Here is a 26,704-nt window from a genome sequence, read left to right as displayed (position 1 = left end):
TTGGGTACGTGAACATCAATATTGTGTATCATCTTAAAAGAAAATTTATTTGTTGGGAGTTGGAGGTTAAACTACATAACTCAACCACCATCTAGCATAGGATACATAATCTGTTAAAATCCTTATGAACTCTATCAAACTTCCAGATCATATATTTTTTTTAATACGTCGGAATATCTTCTTCAAATTATTTTGTATCCTAACAAGATTGGTTTGTTTCTTTTAAAAATCGAACTATACAACTGTTAAAGCGAATGGTCGATCGAACCTACATGCGTTGGTATGTCAAGTGTATTTTAAAATCTCGATGCAAAAAATATTTTTGATTTATAACCTACTAAAGTCATCTTCGGTCTGTAAATTATGGAGTAGAAGCTTCTTAGGACCATCTGATTTACTCTCAAGATTGAAGATTGAATATCATACAAAGATATCATTTAAAGAACTTCATCAAAGGTTAGTGACGAAGACATATTTTCCTTTAAGGCTCTTTTCTCTCTATTTATCTATCTTTTATAAAAAAAAAATAAAAAAAAATACTTTTATAAGGACTAAATTACAAAGATGTATCTTAGTATAGACTAGCATTTGGCTTAGTTTTGTGAAATTTCATAATTTCACAAAGATAAAAAAATACAAATGCAATGAGATATGAAAGTTTCAGTAATATATATTAATACTGATAAACATTTTTGCTCCTTAGATTTACAAAATCACAAATTCAATTCGTGAGTCTACAGTCTAGGAAATCTCAATTATTGGATTTTCATATAGGGACTCTGTGGACCTAACATAGGAAGTTCGCTAACCCAAGTTCCATAAGTGGATTTTCTCCCGATATTTTATTCAAAATTGAGTTCATAAACCTATCATGTAAGTTTGTGAACTCAAAGTTGTGGGATGACCCAATAACTTAGTTTTAGTTTATTCTTTCTTTATTTGTTTTCAAGACAGACGTTTTGATCGCTCATCGTCGTTATTCAAATTATTTATATGTGCGGTGAAGGTTATTAGTTCTTCCAAAAATTGATTAAACTTGTGAACCAAGTCTTGGATCTTGATTTAGGAAATTTCCACAAAATGTGCACATTGTCTGCTTTTTATGTCTAATACTTCAAACTATGGAAAGAACCTCAACGCAAGTCAAGTTCTAACTAAAGCCACAATTTTTATGTATTTGAGGGGAAAAAAACCCTGGACCTAACAGCTTTGCAAGAAACCATTGCTTACATCTAAATTAACCTAGCCTTTATTGATTAGTATTTTAATGTTTTTTTATTCTTGTAAGAGAATATGTAATCACTATTTTGATTTGAATGAATTGAAATATTGCATGACTATTTTGACGGACTGAAAAATATGCCTACGAAGCGATGCCTCACATGCCTCCATTCACAGATACGCCACTCGTAAGCAGTGATTTGGCCTTAAAACTTAAAGGGTCACTAGGAAAATAGACATTTATTTGCCTTAGACGCATCTTTAATACCATTTCAAGTTACCCTTGCTATGCGAAGGGTCCAAATCCATAAAGTCTAATGTTGATGCATTTTGCATGCATCACTCACTTCCGAGTCCTGTCCAGGCATGGTGCATTTCCTTGGACTTGCACATAGACCATTTCAATATTATTTTTCAACTTTTTTACTCATCCTCGACATTGAGCTGAAAGCATGCACTAGTTCTTCTCTTTCCATGGGCACATCATTCAGGATAGCTCACGACGTACTTACCTTGCATCATCCTTGTGATACAAGTGGCTTATGCAAGCTCCCCTAACTTGCATGATGGTTTAGCTTCATCTTCTCTCCATGCCCAATTCGTAATTGATGCAAGTCAACGTCAAATGGCTTGATATGAAGCATGAGCATCCAAGGAATGGACTGCAACTTACCTCATCAAGTATGAGAACTATCATATCTTGCATCGCATTTCCGAACCAGATGATATGATTTACCATAATGTCGTAATCACCTCGCAATTAGATGATACAATCGACAAAGTGCCAGAACACTAATCTTGTAAATCCTTGTGGATGCTTACTTACCATTCTTTGTACCTTGAAGTTATCAAGCACGAAACGTCGTTCATCATCGTCAGGACTGGCAACTAAATCCAACTCATGTTGCAAGGCCAAAGCCAAGCAAAGCCCAGTCCATATGCGCCGAATATCTGTCGCAAATAACGCCCCAGAATGTGCATCATTGGAGCAATTTAGTTCGCAGGTATGCGTCCTATAGCTCGGATATACGAATTATTGCGACGTTCACCTTTCCTTACATTTGCACCATTCTGATAGATACTTGGTTTAGCAACGCAACACTGAATAAAAGCCTATGCAATATGAATCTCTCTCGAGTAAGCAATGCATCGCACCAAATAGGTTTTACCATCCAAGCTTTATAGCCTAAGGATGCATCTCCGCTTAATGCACCTTCAACCAGCATTTCTTCTATATTTATGTCTTATTTACATTTCTACAACTAGAAAAATGGAGAGGATTGACCACGAGTTTTAGAAATTGCATCATGGTAGTGCATAACCAGTTCTGGATCGATGCCCAACTTGAGTATTGCACCGTAGTGGTGCAACATCGTTCTTGGCTAGCTTCTCACGGGCGTAATTAACCATTGTGATGCACCTTAGAGAGTCGCCAGCACTACCAAAAATATCGAATATGGATCCTCCCATACCGCGTACCCAAGAATCCTTAGAGAGTCGCTAGCACTACCGAAAATATCGAATATGGATCCTCTAATCACGCGTCCCATAGACATGCCAAGGATTTCCATAAAATATATATCAAAGAATAATCCTAAGTGCAAAACACTCACGAATCCCCAAAATTTACAGTTTGTCAGGTTATCGAAATGACAAATAATTCTTAGCTCAATACTGTAGAGATCAAACTCTAATGCCAAAGAATAAACCATAGTTCATCATCGTCGGGACTAGCAACTAAATCCAACTCATGTTGCAATGTCAAAGCCAAGCAAAGCCTAGTCCTTGTATGCCAAGGGTATTTTGGCAAATGCGGAAGAGTGAATATTATTGGGGGATCTAGTTCACAAATATGCGTTCTCTAGCTCGTTCCATAGAATTATTGCAACGTTCATCTTCCCTTTCGTCTTGCACCGTTCGAATGCATACTTGGTTTAGTAACGCATCAACGATGATTCCTATGTATCATGAAGCTCTCTCGAGTAATCAATGCATGATTTCTATATATTATTGACATTTTTACAACTAGAAAAATTGAGAAACATGTACCAAGTTCCCCTACTTTCGCGACAACGAGTTCGGAAGTTGCACCATGGTGGTGCATTACCAGTTTTAGTCTGATGCCCAACTTAAGTATTGCACCATCGTGGTACAACATTGTTCTTGGCCAACCTCTTACTGGCGTAATGCACCATTATGGTGCAACTTCTATTCTAGGTCAACATACCCAAAACACGCAACACAAGTTTGACATGAGGCTTCTTCACATTTAATGACGCATCTTCAAGCATGCGTCATGCGAGAAATGCGAAAATTACATCTATTGTTAAAAAATTGAAAAATAAAATAATAATAGCATCGTTGATACAGTAAAAAACCAAATTATCTAATATTTTTGTAACTCTTATAGCTTCTTTGTTTAGAAGTGGCTCTATAATCACATTTTCATCTTTAACTTCAGGTTCATTACCTTTTTCGTTTTCCACGACATTCTCAATTAATTCTTCGACAGTTAAGAGATCTGAAAGGTGACTCCCAAGCCTTAATTTTCAGAGATATTGTGGACTTCCAAGCTCATTTTTACTTTCTTACACCCCTAGTAATATTTAGCTTCTCGTTAATAGAGTATCCGGCTCCGCCCCTATGTGAAATATAAGTAACTCTTCTTTTTTTCCAGAACTCCATGAATCTTTTATTTTGTTTGGGATCTGGCCCTTTATACTTAAACTATTTAGCTACAATAACATTTAACTTGACTTGAGCTACAAGTTCCACGATATTCTTATCAGAACTTCCACCTCCATCCATTGCCTCTTTTGCCAATTCCTTCCATTTACTTGCATTTCTTCGCATCTCTTTCCCTTTCTCTCCCCCACCCATAATTTCTCTTACACATAAATCAATCTCCATTTTCCTAGCAATTCCCTCTTCATCAACTTTTGGTCTCATTCCTACTTCCCACATAGCTTCGATACATTTTGCATTTGTTGGTTGATCAGTCCATTGCGGAAACCCAATCATTGGCACTCCAATACTCAATGCCTCTAATGTAGAGTTGAACCCACAATGCGTCGCAAAACATCCCACGGCCGGGTGGGATAAAACTTCCAATTGCGGGCACCATGTTACCATCAAGCCTTTGTCAGATGTTGAAATTTTCTCCAGGAATTCAGATGGGATTTTGTTTTCTTCAGCCTGTTTCACTACCCACAGAAAATTGTAATCGCACTCCCATAGTGTCCACGCAATTTCTTCCATTTGCTCTTGTTTTGCTGCCGAAAGGCTTCCAAAAGACACATAAACAACAGAGTTGTTCTTTTTTGAGCTAAGCCAGTTCATGCATGAAGATGTTTTTGGCTCAAATAGGTTGAATCCATAATCTTCATCATCTTCAATCCTTTTGTCTAAATACTTCGATGGAATAGTTGGTCCAATCGCCCTCACTTTCCATAGCTTTGACATAAAATTTAATATCTGTAAAAAAATCAAACAAACTAAAATCAGTTATGTTAAGCCAAAAAGATAATGTGAACAAGAAAAGATGTTCTACTGTTATTTACCTCAGCCTCTAGCTTGTCAAATGAACTAAACAGAACCCAATCTGCTTTATCAATGTTATGGAACTGCTCCAAAAGAGTGGACAACAATGCCGGGAAAGGCCCAACGCCGGCAACAAAAGATGGTAGATCCGAAAACTCCAACGGCGGCAGCCCCGGAAGTGAAACTACCTCGCCCAGCGTGGCCGGGGATTTCATCATACCCTTTTGCACGTAATAGTAAATACTACTAACAGCACAAGATTGGGTGTAGAAGGCAGCTCCCATAAGGTTGAATTGCTTGGTTACATCTAATGCCCATGGCAAAAACGGATCATAAACTACACAACTGACCGGATCACCTGAATTGCTTCGTCTCTCGATGATTTCAGTCAAGGTTTGTGAACCCACGATTGCGAATGTTTCGAGATATGCCTGTGGACTACTTGCTTGCATAACACCACCTTCATCGTGACCATCTGAAATCATTTCGACTTTAACCGGACCGTTAATTTGAGTTTCCATCTTGTTGGCAACATGAATAGTTATGGCTAAGGTGATTTTGAGACCTTTTGAGATTAATCTCTTTGAGAATTGGAGCATTGGATTAATGTGTCCTTGACTTGGATAGGGAACAACTAGAACATGGTTTCCATAATTTACCTCCATTTTCTCTTCAAAAATCTGACTAAAGTCTCTTTTCTTGTGACAAGATCTAACTAGTCTTACTACAATAAATAGGTGAGATAGACGATATTAACGAGAAGATGAAGCAGTTGGAGAATGCATGCAATCCTATCCTAAATAAGAGGCGCAAGCAGGGTGGAGCTGCAGCTGCTTGAACTCCAAGTAGTCAAAGTAGTCAACATTTGACAGTCAAAATAGATTATTGGAGTGACATAAAAAGTCATTATGCTTTGTTTGCACTCCACGTAGTCAACATTTGACAGTCAAAATAGATGACGCCTGACATGACACCTGAATTACAAATTTTCCAGAAGGTGGCAAATGAGTTGAGCACAAAAACATATAGCACCAAGAAGAAAGATGGCATCAGTCTTTGTTACAAAGTAGAAGTATGCTTCTCTAAAACATACAAAATAGAAAAACAACACCCAATCACCCTTGGCTAGTTATGGACAATGATTCCCTTCGTAGCAGCAATATGTCCATACTTCTTCCATAATTTAGCATACAGCGAAACCAACCAAAGTAGCACACCAAACTTCTCAACAGTACCCCAAAGATCATTTCCTTCAGACGTTGCTCGAAGAGAGTGCCAGCTCTAGGGTATTCAACAGGTACTTCAGGTTCTACTCTCTCGACTGCTGGAACACTAATTTGTAAGTTGACATCACCTGGGGAAGGATGGAGCTCAATGCCAATGTTGTCATTAGGAGTCAGGAACTCGCGAGTTTGGGATTATCTTGTTCTCTTTCGACCTCTCTTCTTTGTTCAACTTCTACAATACCTGTATCACAAAATTTGAGAGCACAGTTCTGATGAGTTGGAATACTTCTACAGAAATCAAAATGAGAAAATTCAGAAAGCAGATGAGTTTTGCTACGACGCTCTACCAGAATCGAGTTACAGTGCAGATGAACATTTGTGCTCTCTAATGGAACGAGTCCATGCTAGGGTTAGCATCGAGGCGAACTCGTTCTAACATCTTTTTCTATCCAGATGCACCAATCAAGTCCCCAAATCATTACTACTAGTTCATCACTATCCTTGCGCTCGCTTAGGGCTAAAAATATCTCTTTCTTGAATTTTGAAATTCAAAACCCTAATTCTACTAATTTTACATGGTCCTGTAGCAAGTCTTCTGTTTGGACTGTGCTAATCAATGAGCCACAGGAAGCAAGCATTCTAGGCCATATACAATATTCACGGTTGCAGTTACCTATTGTCATCTCAATACACAATGGGTCATCCCTGTAGTATTTTTTTGACAAATCAAGATTTTATTCCTCAAAAGAACAAAATCCTTGCAAAAGACAGTTCGACAAAGAAACTGTTAACAGAAAAGCTAACAAAATAACAAAAACTACAGCCTATACAAAACGAAAGTACTGGTTGTCAGGCCATTCTAAGTCTGACAAGAAAAAAGGCCTTGTAGTATTACTATGTACAGCACCCTCTAGCTAGTGTAGCACTTTTCTTAGCAAGTATGTCCGTAGTAGTAGCTTGCAACGGAGAGTAAGAGTACAGTGAAGATAACTCAAGATACCTAGTTGCATGCATGTACACCTATACCTATGGTTACTGTATACTCATATTGGCGAGTACTCACGAAGGAGGTTTGATATTTACTGCAAGTAATAATTGATTCATAAGAGAAAAAAGAATAATAAATTAAAAAAAAAACTAAAAAAGGGAGAGGAAAAAAAGAGAGGAGAAACGAACTTAACCTGGGACTCATCGAGTACAGTCGAACAGTAACTCCTGTAGTGGTGATCTGAAGGTTTTCGCTTGTTCAAGCAACTCCTGTAGCGGTGATCTGAAGATTATTGTTATTCCGTGGACGTACTGATCTCTCAACCTAAAATGAAACAACTGCAAGAGCTTCCTCAAAACACCATTTTCCTATCAACTTAAAGTAATGTCGCCCAGTAAGCTTTGCCACTTGAAAAAAAAAGTTCTCTTCTTAATGATGAAACATGGGACCTCCAAATACTCTTGAATTTCCTCTAAACGTATTTTAGGAACTCCTTCTGTTTCATCTTTGTTACAACAGTATCATGGACTTGGCGGTAGAAGCACCAAAAAGGATTTCTGCGCGTAATAGCGGGTTGGCCAAAGGGGTGTCTCTCAACATATTTCTGAACATTTCCAGCCTCAACTAAACCTTCTAGATAAACACGGATGTCTCCTCCTGGACCTGCTTGCAAACAACAAAAGTGAGAAACATTCTAATATTCTGATAGCATGCAACAAAATTAAGCAGTTAGATCTCGTTAGGAAGACTAGGAAATGCAGACTGGTCTTTAACTGTTCATAAATATAATGCCATATGCAGCAAAAAAAAAAAAAGAAGAAGACAGAACTAAGAAGAGAAAGAGAATATAAATCATACTAGCTCATTTGGACAAAATATTAACAGTGCGAGGTGGTCAGCCAAATGTGGTCCAAATGGAATGAGCATGTTCACTTGGTTGTAAGCATTGGTGACATGGTGTAGCTATGATGTGAAAAATCCTTCACCATAAAACTCGTCTGACCGCTCAAAAACACATGCCGCCTATATTATTCTTCTTTCTGAAATCCAAAATGAGATTCCAAATATATGGATTGCATACAGATTCTTTGATTCCATTACCAAAAAACACATCTCGTGATATATTAAATATTTGAATTTCGGTAGTTTGACTTTCTAGTTGCTCAAAATGATGAGTTGAGCGACCAGACACAAGCAACAACAGTTTGGATGACAGCCACATGTTGCATTACCTACAGGTATTTTACATCATTATTTCCTTAAATTTAAATAGCACATCATCTCGGATTAGAGAAGTCTCACCCAATGAATCATCGTTTAGATCCTCTCGAGTATACGAGGAAGGGAAGATTCCAGTGTGCAACTACAAACAGAAAATTGACAAACAGCATTTTATACAGTTGCCAACAATATAGTAACCTGAAATCAGGATATAAAAGGCGAGCAACTTACAGGATTGCATAAAGCTTTGTAGGGGGAGTCGTCCAACAATAATGTGTTTGATTCGTTGAAAGTTCCCTTTTCCCATGGAAGATTTTGTTCATGCTTATTCCATAGCTTCTTCAGCTCTTTCAATATCAAAGGCTTATACCAGTGACCAATAACTTTGAAACCTGTTTCGGTGCAGTGGGATTGATCCTGCCCAGTAAAAAAGACACAGAGAGGAAAAAGTATCAGCTACGGCTAATAATTTAATAGGATCTAGTCAAATGTATATGCAGAAGGACGAAAGGAGTGTTTTCTCTTTTACTAGGATTAGGAAACACAAAATAATATGAAACCATTTATCCTGTAGTTAGGATGATTTCTCTTCTCCCATTCAGGAGATCAATAGAACGCTATTTTGGAATTTATAATTATGATGAACAGTAAGATTCCGCACTACAGATGTGTTTTTTCTTTTAACAAGATAAAAATACTGTCTTAACTTTGTAGCAGAAATAAGTTTTTGCAATCAACCAAACCGCCAACACCAAAACAACACATAAAGCTACATAGACGGAGATTTTGAGCCTATTGTAAAAAATATATCCAGATAGAACAGAATTTAAGCACCAAACCGTAAACTCAATGGGTTACATAACAGAGGAAATGGAAACAAAAAATAAGTAACTAAGTAAAAGGCCCAGGTCAAAATAGAGTACACTGATTAACTATAAATGCACCTAAGATTAATTAGGTTAACTGAGAACAAGACAGTAATACACTAATGACAATGTGATATTTTTAAGTTAAACGTAGGGAAAATGGAAGCAAGAGCAGTACTAAGACCAGAAATAAAACCTAAAGGGAAACTGAATAAACTAGTTGTTTTATAATTTGGAAACTACTTACCCAACAAAATATGAGATTTTCCTTTAAATCTCCCATGAGAAAGTCAACCACTTTATTCACATTTTTCCTGCAAAGATAAAAGGTTATCTAATGTCTGACCATCATGTGTAGCTACTTCCTAAGCGCAATTAAATGGAATAATGAGATCAGACGAAGGCACGAATATACAAGGTTGGTTGGAAGTTTATATATACTTAGTTCTTGAAGACCAAACACCCACATGAAATCTTTCAAAGCAGAATTTGAGGAAATCATCACAATAGGGCCTCTTAGTACCTGTTAAAAGGAAAGAAAACAGAAAGAAAGAAGATTGACCCTTCAACTTTAATATCAAAAGAAACATCTTAGAGTTAACAATACAATATCAACGATTCTTACATGATCTTTTCCCAACGTCAACAAGCAACCCGTTGAGATCTAGAACCAGTAGCTTTTTATCAGCAAAAGTAATAGGTTCTCTTACGAAACTAGCACCACTTTCAGTAACATCTCCATTTGATGAACAAATTTTATTTCTTTCCACATTTTGAAGCTGCTTTTGCTCACCTAAAAAGAGATTTTGATCCATTAAATTCATATATGATGTGGATACTTCACTTCCATCGTGTAACATGCAGTAGTGTATATCCTTGTTAAGATTGACAAAAACCAATCACATTCAAGAGATAAATGTTTCTTACCTTTCCTTGTGATGTCAGCGCATTGAAGAGCTTGTTCAGAACATCCTTGAGTTGCCCGGCCAGATTGACCTGCTATTCCTTGTAGCTCATTTATCATATTATCAGCACAGTAATTTTTCACACATTTAGCGTACATATCAACCAACTCTGCCCCTATTTGTCTGCTCCCTTTGAACCTATTGTGACAAGCAAAATTATGGATCGAAAATCCAGTTTCTAATGCACCAATTCTCGCAAAAGCTGATAAAGCAGAAACTTTAACTGGGTCATCAGTATTTGAACCAGCATCCAATATTTCAGAAAACATGTCCGTAGATTGCTGACCATCCTGTGAAATTCCATTAGCAATAGTAGTCCAAGAAGCCACATTCCTCTGTGACATTCCCAAAACCAATCTCGCCCTCTCTTTCTCTCTTATTCTCAAATACCCATTCATTAAACTGCTCCAAGAGTTAGAATTCCTAATAGACATTACCTCAAAGATCTCACTTGCCTTGTTTAAATTACCGTCACCACAGTTCCTATTAATCAAACCATTCCAAACACGCATACTGGAAAATTTGTTTCTTTCAGGAGTTTCATCAAATACTTGTAAAGCACTACTTAGAAACCCGAGTTTCGCATCCATACGAACCAAAGAAACCCTGAAAAATGGAAACCCAAGTTTAAGAATTTGAGCTTGGAAGGATCACCAAATTCCGTTGGAATTAGATGTGCCCCAGATTGGAATACGAATGTGAAACTTCAGCTGGTTAGGCTGGACAGGAATCTGTTTCAGTGGTGGAGTGGTTTGAGAAGTGTAGATTAGTTGAATGCATAAACTGGTTTTCCCGAGGCTTTGAATTTTCAGTAGATAAAAGAGGAAATTTGATTTGGGTAGTATTTTGGAATCGATGGTTTTTGTTTCGTAGCGAAAGGGAAGAGATCTTATGTTAAACCGTACGTATCATAAGGAACTCAGAAGTCCAGAAACCCACCTATTGATAGATTTAGTGTCCAAATGCTCAAATTTATCTATTTGCCCATCTTATTGGTAAATTTGGTAAATTTGAGCAATTATCCAAAACCGAAACAGAAAACAGAGCTTTTTGTCCTAACCAAGTTGGATAGGCTCGGGATGAACGTTAATACAGGCCAACGACTCGGTCTTTTTATCGGTTCATCTCATGAATATATGACGGATTTTATGTCGGGCTGCCCGTCTCGACACGACCATTCCTTTTATCCTGATTAAGGTACATGTTGGGTAGATGATACACAGGCAGAGCGAAGATTCTTAGCGCTTTCCGTGTCGGGTTCATTTCGATTCGGGGGTGTAATCCCCGCTATGATGGGCTTACGTATTGATGACCACCACAGTGGACAACTCCACTTTATCCCTGCCCGAGCTGCAGGGCTACGGGAGAAAAATCCCCCTTCACAATCCTGGTAGGATGGTTTGACATGTTTGTTGGTTGTAAGATGAAAAGGGCGGCACAGCTTACGCACAAACCCCCACCTGCAATGCTCTATCCCGGAAGCCGAAGACCAAGCCAAGTTCAAACATCATACCTCTTTAACGTGGATCGCTCCTTTTCACGTACGTCGGTCTAACATCAATCATTCTGATAAGTTCCTCCGAGCTATACCTAATTTCATAGTTTCATCCCACGTCAACTTCGGTCGACCTCTGCGTTTCACCCTTCCTTCCGCACGTTTGATGAGCAGTGTACGTACCGGCGTATCTGGCGGTTTTCGTTGGAGATGCCCAAACCAGCAGCCGATGTTGGATGAGCATCTCCCGACTTGGTGCTATCCAAGTTTCTTGCGTACAAATTCGTTCCTGATTCGGTCATACCTCTTTTGTCCGCAAGTCACGCACCTTCGTTGCATGCAACTCTCTAAGGTGTTGGTTTTAGTTCCCAGCAATCCGCTCAATATAACATCGCCGATCATATCGTCGTCTTGTATAGCTTTTCTTTCAACTTTGTTACGCATATTCTATCGAAAAGGATGCATATTGGTCTCTATTTTCTCCCAACCTGCTTGGGTCTTGTATCTGATATCTTCTCCGATTCCGTCATCGTCTTGGATCATCGATCCCAAATATCTGAAGGAGTCCTTCCTCGATACTGGTTGTCCGACTAGCAAAATATTTCCGTCGTTGGTTCTGGTATCCTTGGAATCGCACTATGGGTACTCAGTCTTGATCCTGCCGAGCCTAAAGGCCCTTCGATTATAGAGTTCGCTGCCACTACTCTAGTTTTTCTTTGACTTCGGACTTGGACTCGCCAATTAGCGTCGCGTCATCTGCAAAGAGCATATACCACGGGATCTCACCTTGTATATCCCTCGTAACTTGTTTATCACTAGAGCAAATATATAGGGTGTTTGGGGGTAAAAACTGATTATGGTGAAAATGGTAAAAATAGGGTAGGTTGATGAGAATCGAGTTTAAACCCTAAAAAATGTACTACACATGAGTATTTTAGATTTGGGAGATCAATCTATACAATTCTGGCGTAAACCAAGAAATGACTGTTTCAGTCTTGCTTTAGTCACAAAGGAAAGAGAAGGGTTGGTCTTAGGAAAGGAAGCAAAGGAAGTGTTGAGATAAGATTGATAGACTCTGTGACGTGTTGTTGATTATGAATGTATATCAGAAGATAAAACTTGCTTGTAGATAGTAAGCGATATGTTCTCTCTGTAGTTCTGGATACTTGTGATGATGACTCTCCTTGGATAGATTGAAGAGCCTATTCTTTATAGAGTCATAACTGCACACCCTGATTTCGTAGGAAGTGGAGGTTGTGAAGTAGTAGTGAAATTGAGGTAGTGAAGAACATGTTGAAAACTTCTTGTTAGGGAAGACTGGACGGTTACACGCCCACTACTCCTCTGCTATGCTAACCGTTCGCACGTTCTAAATACTTTTCATGATGGGTGTATTGATACACCACATGCCGTAGACGGCCATACCAATACCCTAATGAACATCCCCATCTGTGACATTTTTGATGTCTTATGCGATTTTAGTAAGAAAAAACTAATGTGAAGTGAACTTGCATAGTCAGGATGACTGGTGACTTATCATGTCTTTATAGACGTAATTAACAAGTCTTGATGAGTCTGACAAGACTGTTGAAGCTCTTATGGAGTAGGGATGCCGAATGTGGTTATAGTCTTAAACAAGGTGTGAGGGTTCATAGGTGTCAATCAGTGTTTACATGCTTGGATGAACATGTGATGTCGAATGTGGTTGTTAAGTAAGTCAAACACCTCTTTTCATGATATCAACGAGAGGGGTGGTCATGAAAGAGTGGAGAAAAAGATATACGGGTATGGAAGTTGTCACGCATATGTAGCAGGATATGTGGTCTCATAATCACATTGACACACCTCTTGACTAAAAAAGAGTGAATTAAATTTTATGTTTATGTATGAATAAATTCGTGATATTTCGTTGTTAAAAATTTTCAGATATGAAACCTTTTACTAAAACTGTTGTAAAATCTTCACACGAACTCGAATTTTGATGGTTGAACTCACCATTTTGATCATAACAATACTTCATATCTTTCTGCATGAGAAAATTTATGTTTTAAGCTCGTTTAGGAGGTGAAACAGCAGATAGTAAAAACTCAAGAAGAATTCAGGAGGAATTTTGTCAGTTTTCAGCCATGACCTAGCTCGGTAAGTTGTATCTTTTAGCTCGTCCATCTGATTGATGTGATTTTTTAGTATGTTATACTAGACATCCATACCAAACTTTTGGAATACATATAATACTTAAATTATGTACCAATTGCTCTCAGTTTTCTGCCCAACCTTTGGTGACCTTTTGGATATCCTCCGACCAAGTTGAAGAGGTGTGATTAATCGGAAGGGAAGGAGGGACGACCGACCAAGTTGAAGATATATAATTGGTCGGTGTGAAATTAAGAGGGATGGACGACCAAGTTGGCTGCTGGTCATAGATAACACGCCCGACCAAGTTAGAGAGCTATGACTGGTCAGGGTAAAGGAGGGGTTTCCGACCAAGTCTAAGGGACCTGATTGGTCGGTCACATAAGGTAATAGACTGGCCAAATTGGCCGGCCAAGTGGGAAGGTTGTGATTGATCCGTGACTGATCAAGTCAGTCACAGTTAACCCTAATTTGGGTTTTAATTGATTCTCGACCATAACTAGGGTGTTAATGCAACTAATCATGGGAGGTCTTCACTCCATTCTTGGAAAGCTAGTTTTCGACCAATTAGAGTCAAGATACTATGTTTCACGCCAAATTAAACAAAAATAGACAAATTTACGTCTTCACATGAAATTGAGCAAAATAGGTAAATTTGCATCTTCACATGAAATTGAGTGAAGTATTCAAATGTTGTGTGTTGACACAAATCGAACAAAATAGACAATTTTCGTGTGCTTAAACAAAATTAGGTAAAATAATCAAATCTTGTATGTTGACAAAAATTGAGTGAAATAAGAAAATTTTGGGTGTTGATGCAAAATTGAATAAAATAAGCAAATCTTGTGTATTTATATAAAATCGAATAAAATAAGCAATGTTTTGTGTGTTGACATAAAATTGTTAGATTTTGTGATTCCTGGGTCTAGCACGACAATTACCTGGTCTTGTTGACATAGTTGTGATGCTCTTAATCAACTACCTTCGTGCATAGCTTGATCCGACACTTTGATGAATCCATGTTATTCAGCTGAAAATGGACATGGATGTTAGTTAAGTTTTAGGACCTCAGCTAAGGAACATAGTGATGAGTGCTAAAAAGTGCATATTTTTATATATTTTTCTTGGCATTTAACTCATCTTTTGTGCATTAATTCTACATTTTATCCCATATTCTGTATTTTCATTGTTTTCAAGAATAAATATTTTTATTAATTAATTTTGCACTTTTAGGTAATAAATAAAGTTTGGATGAATTGCGGAGCGAAAAGAGCAGAAAAGTGGTGGAAGTCGAGAGGAATCACGCAAGGAAGCCGCGAAGAATGTTGTGCGCAATACCAAAAGGCTAGCAATGGGCTTAACAAGGAAGAAATTGTTCTTAAAGAAGAAATGGGCTCAGAATTATCCCAAGCCCAACTTATCTCCCAAGCAAAATCTCAAACCCAAAGCCCATTCTCCTGTAGCCGTCAGATTGGATTCACAGATGTATCCAACGGTCGCTTCATCGATGTGCATCAGATTTCGATACGTCAGACTCACACTACAGCACCTAACTCCATCTTGAGCCGACAGTTTCGTTGTATAAGGCATCCAACGGTCGCTCAAGACCTGCTTCCATCTTGTCGTTAGATCTATTTCAAAAGTGACAATCCAACGCTCATCTTCGTTGTTCATCAAAATTTTCTGCACCCGCTCAACACCACAATACCTAACCCTACCCAAAACAGAACCAAACGCACCCCAACCTAATTCCCATCGAGTTTCCTTCTTCTCCATCTCTTCTCCCTCACCCCCGATGCAGAACCCATTTCCACCACCTGCTCCGCCACCAACTCTCTGCCACTACCACAACCACCACTAACTCCACTTACCACCAACCCTAAGTCCATCATCACCTCTATGTCTCTCAACTAGCCTTTTCAATTTCACTCGCCCCAAACCCTAGCCGTTTGTGTGTGAAATTGGAGAGAATAGTTGGTAGGCATCAATGGACAAATTGAAGGCATGGGAAGACACAAAAGACGCAATAGAAGAATGGGTCGACGTTATTGAGTGTTTTCAGAAAGTAGGTATGACTTAATTTTGATTTCTTTGAAACCCTAATTCTGATATTTTGGGGATTCTAGGGTTAGACGTGTGCAACTATAAATTGAGACCTTGGGTTGTTGTAGAAGTTATGCCTGGACTAGCCAGAGCACCACCAAGAGGCCTGGAATAGCCAGGACCTCAACTGTTAATTTTGTTTTCAATATCAGTTCATTTTAAATTTCAGTTGTTCAATTCATCATGTTCTAGTTTAATTGCTAAGGGGGAGATGAAATCATGATGCTTCTGCTAATTCAATCCAAGCTAGATATTGTGCTTGTTGTGTTGAAATGTTTAGGATAGTCTTAATCAAAGAACATCCTTTAGGTTGTTAAAACACCTTAGTGGCTTATCTGCGGGTAGTTGCAGTGTGAGAGCCCCAACTATCACAAGGTTTAGAATTATCTTAGTGCCTTTAGCCTCCTTTCTAACCCAACCCTTTGATGAGCAACAGGCATACAACCTCCACTGCCATCTAGTTAGTCAGAAAGCCTAGAAGCTGACTGATAACTAACAAGGGACAAGAGCAGTATTGAACTGAGATTGCCTTAGCATAGGTAAAATGGTGGATTTGAAGCCTTAGTACCCTGCCACTGTTACCTTTACTTTCTGTCACTATTTCAGTCACATACCAAAACAGCTCAGTTGTGTTTCAACACAACACAAAAATCATTATCTGTCACTTTGTCACATAGAATCAGTTAGTAAAGACCATTAGAAGCATCAACTTACACCCACCTTGTCCCTGAGGATCGACCTGTGCTTGCCCTGTGTTACATTGTGACACTGTGCACTTGCAGTTATAGTTGTAGGCATCTTTCCAAGCCTACCAAGTTTTTGGCGCCGTTGCCGGGGACTCGGTAGCGGTGCCATTGTTGCTTTCTTTTTCTTTACTTTACCCTGTACATATTTTGTTTAGTTTTTTCTTTTCAGTCATTGCTAGTGTAACTTAGTGTAACTTCCTTTTGTATCTTTAGCTGTAATTTTTGATTTTTAGTTTCTGCACTTTGTGACTTAGTGTAACTTCTGCCATTTGCATATTAGTACCACCTGCCATATCACATAGTTTTCATAGTTTAATTTATTTTGTAGCATACTACTGCAACTGTGTAGTTCTGCATCATTTGCATACTACTTGTATATATGTGTTAGCTATACTGTTAGTTGTAGTTTTAGCTTTTCAGTCAATTGCATCATTGTTTTATCTCACATTTAGTTTAAGTCACCTGCATCATAAGTCATGTGAGTATCTTTAGCATATCTGTTAATTTTTCTTGTGTTTTCTTTCATCTTGCATCTCATGCTGTAGATTTTAGTGAAGCCATTGTCCTGTAACATATCCTGTAAGATATCTCATTTTAGTGAAGCCATTGTCCTGTAAGCCATTGTCCTGTCAACCCCTTTGTCAGTCCAAATAACTCATTGTCATGCAGTAAATTACTCTTAGTTGCTTACTGGTATCAATATTGTTTGAAACTGTCTCAATTCCAAATTTTTGAGAACTCATTCTCTTCTTTGAGTCACCAGGTACCTGTGGTGCTGCTGCTATTGCTACTGTGCTCCTGTTGCTGTTCCCTGCTGCTGCTGCCTGCTGAAGCTGGTGTAAGATAAAGCCCAACTGGGCTTGTGAAGTGAACTGATTTGAACCAAGCCCAACTGGGATGTAAGCTGCAGAAGGAGAGGAAATTGAACCAAGCCCAACTGGGCCTTGAGTATTGAAGCCAAAGCTTAGGATGATCCAAAGCCCAACTGGGCTTTTGCAACCAAACTGAACAGCTGGGCTGTGCTTCAAAGGTAAGCCTAAACCCATTAAGAGAACCCAACCTGTGGGCTTCCATTTTTAATCTGTGGGCATGTAATAATTATTTTAATTTTAATTTTATTTCTTTCTTTATTTGGGATTGTAATAATTTTAGTTTTATTTTTATTTTCTTTTTTTGTGGGTTTGTAATAATTAGTTTTATTTTTATTTCTTTCTTTATTTGGGCTTGTAATTTAGTTGTTTGTTAGGCTTGTAGTTTCTTAATAGTGGGCTTGCTCTAAACTTAACTTTTTGGATTTTGGGCTTGCCTCTTTTGTGAACCAAACTTAACTAAATTTTGGGCTAAAAAAAAAAAAAAAAAGAATTTGCTTCTAATTTCAAAAACCAAATTTTTGCTCCCCATCTTTAAAAACCAAAATGGGCTTTGCCCCTTGCCTTTAAAAACCAAAATTTTCCCATAAAAAACCAAATAGTGGGCTTTGTGTATTTTCAATATGGGCCAACCTCGTGCTCTCCATGAATACATGTATCTCACAATAAAAATTCCATTATCATGTATTGTCTTACCTCAAACCAATAACCCTTTTAAAATAAATGCAAGCATGATACAAATACTTCCTATATTTAGAGGGTTCGATTATGAGAATCCCTATACTCATGTAAGAGAGTTTGAACAAATTTGTCGGACTATGCAACCTGATCATATGTCCGAAGACTCTCTGAAATTGCGTTTGTTTACATTTTCTCTAAAGGAAAGGGCCAAAACATGGTTTTACGGTTTGAGACCACAATCAATTAACACTTGGGACCAACTCACAGATCTATTTTTCAAAAAATTCTTTCCACATCATAGGACCATCGCTATTCGTCAAAGTATCAATTGTTTTGTCCAATTGGATGAGGAAACTGTTTTTCACTATTTTGAACGTTTTAATGATTTGTTGAGCGAATGTCCGCACCATGGATTTGAGAAGTGGAGACTTGTCGTCATCCTCTATGAGGGACTAGACTTTAAATCTCGAACCATGGTTGAGTCTATGTGTAATGGTAAATTTATTGATAAATCTGTGGATGATGCATGGAAATTTTTAGCTGAAATTGCAGAGAAAACCCATCAATGGGAATCTGTTAGGGAAACAGGGACAACGCCACATGGTATGAGTCACCCCCATGAGTTAGAGTCTTATTCTTGTGATAGCTCCGACCTTAGGATTGAAAATTATCCTAGATTGCAAATTCCCTATCATGATGATGATGATGATTATGATTTTATGTTAGAAGAACATGTCTATACTGAAAATGTTATGGAACCTTTGGGTTCAAATACATTAGGCTTCTCTGCCTCGACCTTCATGAATGATGTTTCTTCTAGTATTCCATATACATGTGATGTTGATACCGATTTTGAGCATGTGCATCTGTCCTATGAAGATGACTTAGGTAATATAGAATCTTCTGTTGACACTAATATGCATGAAAATATAATTGTTGTGTCTGATTCTCTACCTGGGTCACGTTGTCATGTTTCCACTGATTTGCCGATGCATGAGAATAATTCTTCTGATGATGTTGATGATTCTGATTTGTGTGAGCATGGTGAGCATGTTATGACACTTGTAGAAGACTTAGGAGATGTTGATGTGATTAATAATGATGTGTCTATCGTCCTACGTAAGTCACAATCTGATAGCCTTGCATCCTACCTAGATTTGGTTTGTAACAATATTTTCAAACCAATTTTCATGAGAATACCTAATCTAGGCCTGGAACTGTGTGCCTCTCAAGTCCTCTTGGACTATTTTTCATCTAAATACAATACTTTCGAGGAGCCACAGTTAGGATATGCATGTTTTCTCGTCCCTAGCAAAGTTCATTTCGAGCTAGACCTTGTGCATGATGAACCCCCAAAACTGCGAGATTTTGTATCCAAAATTTTATCTGTTGAAACATCCAGGTTTGGGGGTATCTCATTTTGTTTCACAGCTTCACTCGCATGCCTATCATATTATTATTGTGTGAAGCTGTTGAAATGTCTACATTTCGTCTTTTGGGTTGATCCTCAACTCTTTAGACTGTATGTATATAGTGAATTGTTTGTATATAATCCGGTAGGTAATGTTTAGTGGAATCATATGTTTCTTGTATATATTGTGTTAACCCAATGTGAATTCAGTTGAGTTACTGTTGGGTTTTGCCTTGAATAATGGAGTTCAAAACTTGCTTTCGCCAATATCCGGTAATCTCTTTCCTTTTTCTACACTTAGCATCGTTCTCATGGTATGTGTTATAATCATGTTTATCTTTTGAAATATTGAGGACAATGTTTAGTTTAGGTTTGGGGGTGAAAAGTAGATACTTTGATAACATGCTATAATCGAAAAATAGAACTCATTCTTTTTGGAAAAAAAAAATGAAAAATCAAATTAAAAAATTGAAAAATTGAAGAAAAAAAACATAAAAATGGAGCTCATTTACCTTGAAATGTTGACTCTTGTGCATGTATGTAAACATAAGGATTCTTAGTCTAGATATTTAGGCACCCTGATTCTAGCACAATTCACATGTGATAAGAAACTTGCACGTGCACGATCTACCAATACATGTATAGCCTCGATCTTCAAGGTGTTTGATAGGAAGTTAGGTTGCCAATCACTTTATAATACTGAATGAGACTTGACTAGCTTGTTCTTTGGTTGGCTGGGATAGAAGTTGGAGGATACGTTAAGAAAAGCAACCATAGAATTTGACCGGATGCATTCGATAAGGGCCACCTCTTGCTAAGAGTCATGTAATTATGTTTTTCTTTTTGTTCATGTATCAAAAGTGTCATTATGTTGTAAAGATCAAAGTTATTTCTTCAAAAAAAAAAAAAAATCAGAAAAATCAGAAAAATTCAGAAAAATCAAAAAAAAATCAAGTATTTATTTATTCCATGTTTTGTCATGTTAAAGACAATAGTTCTCTCTTGTTCCAAAAATAAAATAGAGTAATCAATGTAAATAAGAGTCATGTAAAGAGTCATCTTTTTGTTGTAAATAGTCTTGTAATAAGCAAGGAGGGTGCAGCCATCGATGTATAACGCGGGTAAACTGAAATATCACCAACTCATTGGGTGAACATTCACAATTCTCGTAAAGCCGGACAACTAGCTTGGCTTAGAATTCGGTTCTTAGCCTAAAAACTATCTCTTGGTGATTAGTAGTCATAACTTCAGGTCATTCTAGACACATGTGTAGATACACTTAACACTCTTATCACATGTCTTTATTTGTTATCAGTGCTAGGATTGTGCCTTTGATAGCTAGATTGACATCTCCATTTTGCTGTGAGCTTAAACTGTCTTGCACATGTCACATTTGATGGAATATGAGCTTATATTTTGTCCTAGAACTTTGTAGGTACGTTCTAAGCAAACCTTCACGAGACTTCACTCGTCCACTAGGGACACTTAGTGGTTTAAAAGGCTTAGTGCATACGCTAAATGCATTCGAGAGACCAGCGACAGTGGTATAGGTAGGATTTCCTTAGTTTTGTTTTACTTGAGGACAAGTAAAATTCAGGTTTGGGGGTATTTGATGAGTGCTAAAAAGTGCATATTTTTATATATTTTTCTTGGCATTTAACTTATCTTTTGTGCATTAATTCTACATTTTATCCCATATTCTGTATTTTCATTGTTTTCAAGAATAAATATTTTTATTAATTAATTTTGCACTTTTAGGTAATAAATAAAGTTTGGATGAATTGCGGAGCGAAAAGAGCAGAAAAGTGGTGGAAGCCGAGAGGAATCACGCAAGGAAGCCGCGAAGAATGTTGTGCGCAATACCAAAAGGCTAGCAATGGGCTTAACAAGGAAGAAATTGTTCTTAAAGAAGAAATGGGCTCAGAATTATCCCAAGCCCAACTTATCTCCCAAGCAAAATCTCAAACCCAAAGCCCATTCTCCTGTAGCCGTCAGATTGGATTCACAGATGCATCCAACGGTCGCTTCATCGATGTGCATCAGATTTCGATACGTCAGACTCACACTACATCACCTAACTCCATCTTGAGCCGACAGTTTCGTTGTATAAGGCATCCAACGGTCGCTCAAGACCTGCTTCCATCTTGTCGTTAGATCCATTTCAGAAGTGACAATCCAACGCTCATCTTCGCTGTTCATCAAAATTTTCTGCACCCGCTCAACACCACAATACCTAACCCTACCCAAAACAGAACCAAACGCACCCCAACCTAATTCCCATCGAGTTTCCTTCTTCTCCATCTCTTCTCCCTCACCCCCGATGCAGAACCCATTTCCACCACCTGCTCCGCCACCAACTCTCTGCCACTACCACAACCACCACTAACTCCACTTACCACCAACCATAAGTCCATCATCACCTCTATGTCTCTCAACTAGCCTTTTCAATTTCACTCGCCCCAAACCCTAGCCGTTTGTGTGTGAAATTGGAGAGAATAGTTGGTAGGCATCAATGGACAAATTGAAGGCATGGGAAGACACAAAAGACACAATAGAAGAATGGGTCGACGTTATTGAGTGTTTTCAGAAAGTAGGTATGACTTAATTTTGATTTCTTTGAAACCCTAATTCTGATATTTTGGGGATTCTAGGGTTAGACGTGTGCAACTATAAATTGAGACCTTGGGTTGTTGTAGAAGTTATGCCTGGACTAGCCATAGCACCACCAAGAGGCCTGGAATATCCAGGACCTCAACTGTTAATTTTGTTTTCAATATCAGTTCATTTTAAATTTCAGTTGTTCAATTCATCATGTTCTAGTTTAATTGATAAGGGGGAGATGAAATCATGATGCTTCTGCTAATTCAATCCAAGCTAGATATTGTGCTTGTTGTGCTGAAATGTTTAGGATAGTCTTAATCAAAGAACATCCTTTAGGTTGTTAAAACACCTAAGTGGCTTCTCTGCGGGTAGTTGCAGTGTGAGAGCCCCAACTATCACAAGGTTTAGAATTATCTTAGTGCCTTTAGCCTCCTTTCTAACCCAACCCTTTGATGAGCAACAGGCATACAACCTCCACTGCCATCTAGTTAGTCAGAAAGCCTAGAAGCTGACTGATAACTAACAAGGGACAAGAGCAGTATTGAACTGAGATTGCCTTAGCATAGGTAAAATGGTGGATTTGAAGCCTTAGTACCCTGCCACTGTTACCTTTACTTTCTGTCACTATTTCAGTCACATACCAAAACAGCTCAGTTGTGTTTCAACACAACACAAAAATCATTATCTGTCACTTTGTCACATAGAATCAGTTAGTAAAGACCATTAGAAGCATCAACTTACACCCACCTTGTCCCTGAGGATCGACCTGTGCTTGCCCTGTGTTACATTGTGACACTGTGCACTTGCAGTTATAGTTGTAGGCATCTTTCCAAGCCTACCACATAGCACTATGTAAATACTCATTCGACTCTATACTAGTGAGCAATTTGTCTATGAGCTTGAGATTTTATTGTAAAATTATAGAATATCTGGGAATATTGAAGCATGCACCAACACTATTATGATAATTTTATATGTATGTCGATGATGAGTTATACAATAAATACAATTGCACATATATGTATGTTTTTTGAGTTCAGCTAGGAAAAACACATAGATATAGCCATATACATACAGAAAGATAAGCGTAACGGTTTTAGTGTATTACTCAAATTCCTTACGGGATGAAGATAAACCAAAGTTCAGTACTTTTGATACCAGGTCAGAAATACAAACTTTTTACAATTTTCTCCCTAGGTTAAAAAGCTATCATCAACATAGGGACTTAGGGTTGATCCTTGGTGTAGCCCATCTTGATCGGAAAGTCGCACGTTACTCAATCGCACGTCCGGACACCGGTTACCACACCCTCATACATATCCTTATGTTACGTATTTCGCTGACAAATTTGAGCATTTTTCCATCAAAACAATATTTATGATGTCCAACATCCCCATTGTCCCGCGATTGTCCATGAGCGACAATGTTTAGCCGCGAGGCAGTCTCATTATCGTTCAACGGGTAAATCATCTAAAACTATTATTGAATCTCTTATATACACTTATTTTCATTCTCGTGCAACTTAAATATCACTTATGTAATGACCCGACCCTCCACCGATATTGTTCCCACTTAGCTACTGCGGCTATCCAGCAGTGTGGAATTTTTAACGGGCATCACTACGGTCATCTAGCAACAGCTTCACAGGTGGTCACCCATCTCTGGATGGATTACTCCTTGCACACTTTTCTGCGAACCCTAGAGCCAACTGTGCTGCAAAGGCCTCGGTGTTAGGAAATGAAGAACCATTATTTATATTTCATTCGGCGATCACTGCCGAAATCGGGTATTACAACACCACCACATTAAATTGGAGCCGTCCTCAGCTTCTGAATATATTCAATCCCAGATCTCTGACGTTCTCTTCCCCTCATGAGATAAGCACCTGGAACAATCCCGTTCAGCGTACCTTCTAACCCTCGACAGTTGAACCGTCGTCATCTCTGATACCATTTGTAATGACCCGACCCTCCACCGATAATGTCCCTACTTATATTCCATTCGACCACCACTGCCGAAATTGGGGTATTATATTACTACCACCTTAAATTGCAGCCGTCCTCAACTTCTGAATATATTCAATCCCAGATCTCTGACGTTCCCTGCCCCTCATGAGACAAGCACCTGAACCAACCCCATCCAGCGTAGACAGGTGAACCGTCGTTAGCTCTGATACCATTTTTCATGACCCAACCCTCCACCGATAATGTCCCCACTAAGCCATTGTGGTTATTTAGCAGTGTGGGATTTCCAACGGGCATCGCTACGGTCATCCACCAGCAGCTTCTCGGGACCCATCCCTGGATTACTCCCGCCCGAGAACGCCTAACGACAAAGTTTTCTGCCAACTCTGGAGCCAAATGTGATGAAAAGACCTCGGTTTTAGAAAAGGACAAATCATCACTTATATTACATTCAATGAACCACTGCAAAAATCGGGGTATTACAAATGCTAGGTTTTCTGCCAACTCTGGAGCCAATTGCGAGAGTAATCCAGGGATGGTGACCTCCTGGGAAGTTGCTGCTGGATGACCGCATTGATTCCCGTTAAAAATTCCACACTTCCGGATAACCGCAGTGGCTAAGTAGGGACAGTATCGGTGGAGGGTCGGGTAATTACAAATGGTATCGAAATAGATATGAACATTCCGAGTTTATGGTGATGCCTTTTGTACTCACAAATGCTCCACCAACATTCATGGATCTTATGCATAAAATTTTTTTGCCGTATTTGCTTAAATTTGTTGTGGTATTCGTGGATAACGTTTTTGTCTATTCACAGTCACGAGAAGAGCACAAGGAACACCTGAGGATAACATTGCAGTTGTTGAGATCACATCAGTTGTATGTTAAGTTGAGTAATTCTGACTTTTGGCTTTCTGAAGTTCAGTTTTTAGGACACGTGGTCTCTAGAGAAGGAATCAAAGTGGACCCACCTAAGATTGAAGCAGTTACCAACTGGGAAGGACCAAAGAACGAGTTTGAGGTTCGTAGATTTCTGGGCGTGTGTATATTCTAGAGCCGAGGACGACTCTAATTTAAGATGGTGGTATTGTAATACCCCGGTTTTGACAGTGGTTCGCCAAACGGAATATAAGTAATGATTTGTCATTTTCTAACACCGAGGACTTTTTAGCACAATTAGCTCCAGAGTTGGCAGAAAACTCTGTAGTTAAGCATGCTCGGGCAGGAGTTAATCCAGAGATGGGTGACCTCCAGGGAAGCTGCTGCTGGATGACCATTGTGGTCCCCGATGAAAACCTCATATTGCTGGATAACTGCAGTTGCTAAGTGAGGACAATATAGGTGGAGGGACGGGTTATTACAATTTACACCTGAACGCAAACAAAAATTTTATACTTCAATAATTTTATTAATTTTCGGCAAATATCTAGATCATCATCTTAAGCGAAAGTTTGTGGTCCCAGGTACACAAAAGAGTAAGATGAATCAATATATGGGAATAATTATTTATTTTGTTCACTTGGAGGTGTTGAACAACCAAAAATCCTCTTGTGGACGAACATTCATTTCTACCTTTTGTGAGTATACTAGGAGCCTTGTAATTCGTGACTCTGATAATTTGTCATGTTGTTTCATTGAAGCAGAAAAAAATGGCCTCATATGTAAATATGGCCACTGAAGATAGTAATCCAGGAGAATAGGCGAAACAAATGTCCGAATGGTAAGAACAATTACAAATTTTGAATTCAAAAAAAATATTTTACGTTTGTGATTTTAACATATTCAGATTTGAAAATTGCTAGAACAAAGAGCTATCGAGGAATAACAAATAAAGAATTATTGAATTTTCATATGCCAAGGTTGTTACGTCGTCATTAAGGTGTTGGTCATATACAAACCTTATTAAAATAAATTTAGTTCAAATTTTCGGAGCATAGCTCAGTTGAACCCTCCAAGTGTTGGTATGTCAAGGTTAGTTGTCATATCTTAGTTCCAAAACTCAAGGCCTCTTGATTAGATTACTAGAGTCAACTTCGTTAGGTTAGACTAGAAAGTCTAGAAATGTTGAGACATATAAGTATTATTCTAAGAGCTGGAGAATTTGAAGACGTATTGACATTAATGAACACCCATCATCCTTCTGTTTGATGTTAGTAATACAAGACTTGACTTGTTTCCGTTTATATCTATGTTAGTTTCAAGTCATTTAGATTGAAAACATAACATGCGAAGTTATATATATTAAACTCTAGTATTATAGAACTGATCATCTTATTGTGATCAAAGTGTCAAGGAAGAATATACAAGTTGTATCACAAATTATGTATATTGACTTAAGATGTATAACGCTTATCTTTCGAGCTTTGCAATTGCGAAATAGACACAATCTTTGTAACTTGTTACTAGATTGTGTAATGAACTTAGGACTGATTCCATGCCTAGAAAAATATGATTAACTACATGAGTTTAAGGAAGTAGAATTTCGAAATTTGTTTCTTAGTTGAAAAGAATCAATGGGATTAGTGGTTCGATTCCTTTTGAGGATCTATAGTAGGACCGATCCATATTGGAGGATCTATAATAGTACCGATCACTGTCTTCGGGATGTATAGAAAGACCGATCCCTATTGGGTATCTCTTGCAGGATCAATCCCAATAGAAAATCTCTTATTT

The 26,704-nt window shown here is 38.2% G+C and overlaps 2 protein-coding genes across 2 annotated transcripts; both read right to left on the bottom strand.

The window, feature by feature from the left end:
* Positions 1-3,535: 3,535 nt before the first annotated feature.
* On the bottom strand, positions 3,536-5,516 carry LOC113300603 (UDP-glycosyltransferase 74F2-like). Its single transcript, XM_026549806.1, has 2 exons — positions 4,782-5,516; positions 3,536-4,695 (listed from the first exon to the last, which is right to left on the bottom strand). The coding sequence occupies exons 1-2, from the start codon at positions 5,424-5,426 to the stop codon at positions 3,949-3,951; spliced, it is 1,392 nt and encodes a 463-aa protein (XP_026405591.1). The 5' UTR covers positions 5,427-5,516; the 3' UTR covers positions 3,536-3,948.
* A 254-nt stretch (positions 5,517-5,770) lies between these two features.
* Positions 5,771-10,960, bottom strand: LOC113296727. Its single transcript, XM_026545054.1, has 8 exons — positions 9,990-10,960; positions 9,688-9,855; positions 9,504-9,585; positions 9,310-9,376; positions 8,428-8,613; positions 8,278-8,338; positions 7,169-7,638; positions 5,771-6,228 (listed from the first exon to the last, which is right to left on the bottom strand). The coding sequence occupies exons 1-7, from the start codon at positions 10,615-10,617 to the stop codon at positions 7,448-7,450; spliced, it is 1,383 nt and encodes a 460-aa protein (XP_026400839.1). The 5' UTR covers positions 10,618-10,960; the 3' UTR covers positions 5,771-6,228; positions 7,169-7,447.
* Between the last annotated feature and the right edge of the window lie 15,744 nt (positions 10,961-26,704).

Source organism: Papaver somniferum, chromosome 7 (assembly GCF_003573695.1).
Source record: "Papaver somniferum cultivar HN1 chromosome 7, ASM357369v1, whole genome shotgun sequence".
NCBI lineage: Eukaryota > Viridiplantae > Streptophyta > Magnoliopsida > Ranunculales > Papaveraceae > Papaver > Papaver somniferum.
This window is presented reverse-complemented; position numbering and strand designations above follow the sequence as displayed.

What these genes read in the sequence shown, in the direction of transcription:
- LOC113296727 (XM_026545054.1), bottom strand. Translation starts at nt 10,617, where the DNA reads ATGGATGCGAAACTCGGGTTTCTAAGTAGTGCTTTACAAGTATTTGAT. An exon ending in GTTTGGTCTTCAAGAACTAA is followed by an intron (nt 9,377 to 9,503) that starts GTATATATAAAC and finishes TTATCTTTGCAG; the next exon opens with GAAAAATGTGAATAAAGTGG. An exon ending in ACAAAGCTTTATGCAATCCT is followed by an intron (nt 8,339 to 8,427) that starts GTAAGTTGCTCG and finishes TTCTGTTTGTAG; the next exon opens with TTGCACACTGGAATCTTCCC.
- LOC113300603 (XM_026549806.1), bottom strand. Translation starts at nt 5,426, where the DNA reads ATGGAGGTAAATTATGGAAACCATGTTCTAGTTGTTCCCTATCCAAGT. An exon ending in TTGACAAGCTAGAGGCTGAG is followed by an intron (nt 4,696 to 4,781) that starts GTAAATAACAGT and finishes ATTTTTTTACAG; the next exon opens with ATATTAAATTTTATGTCAAA.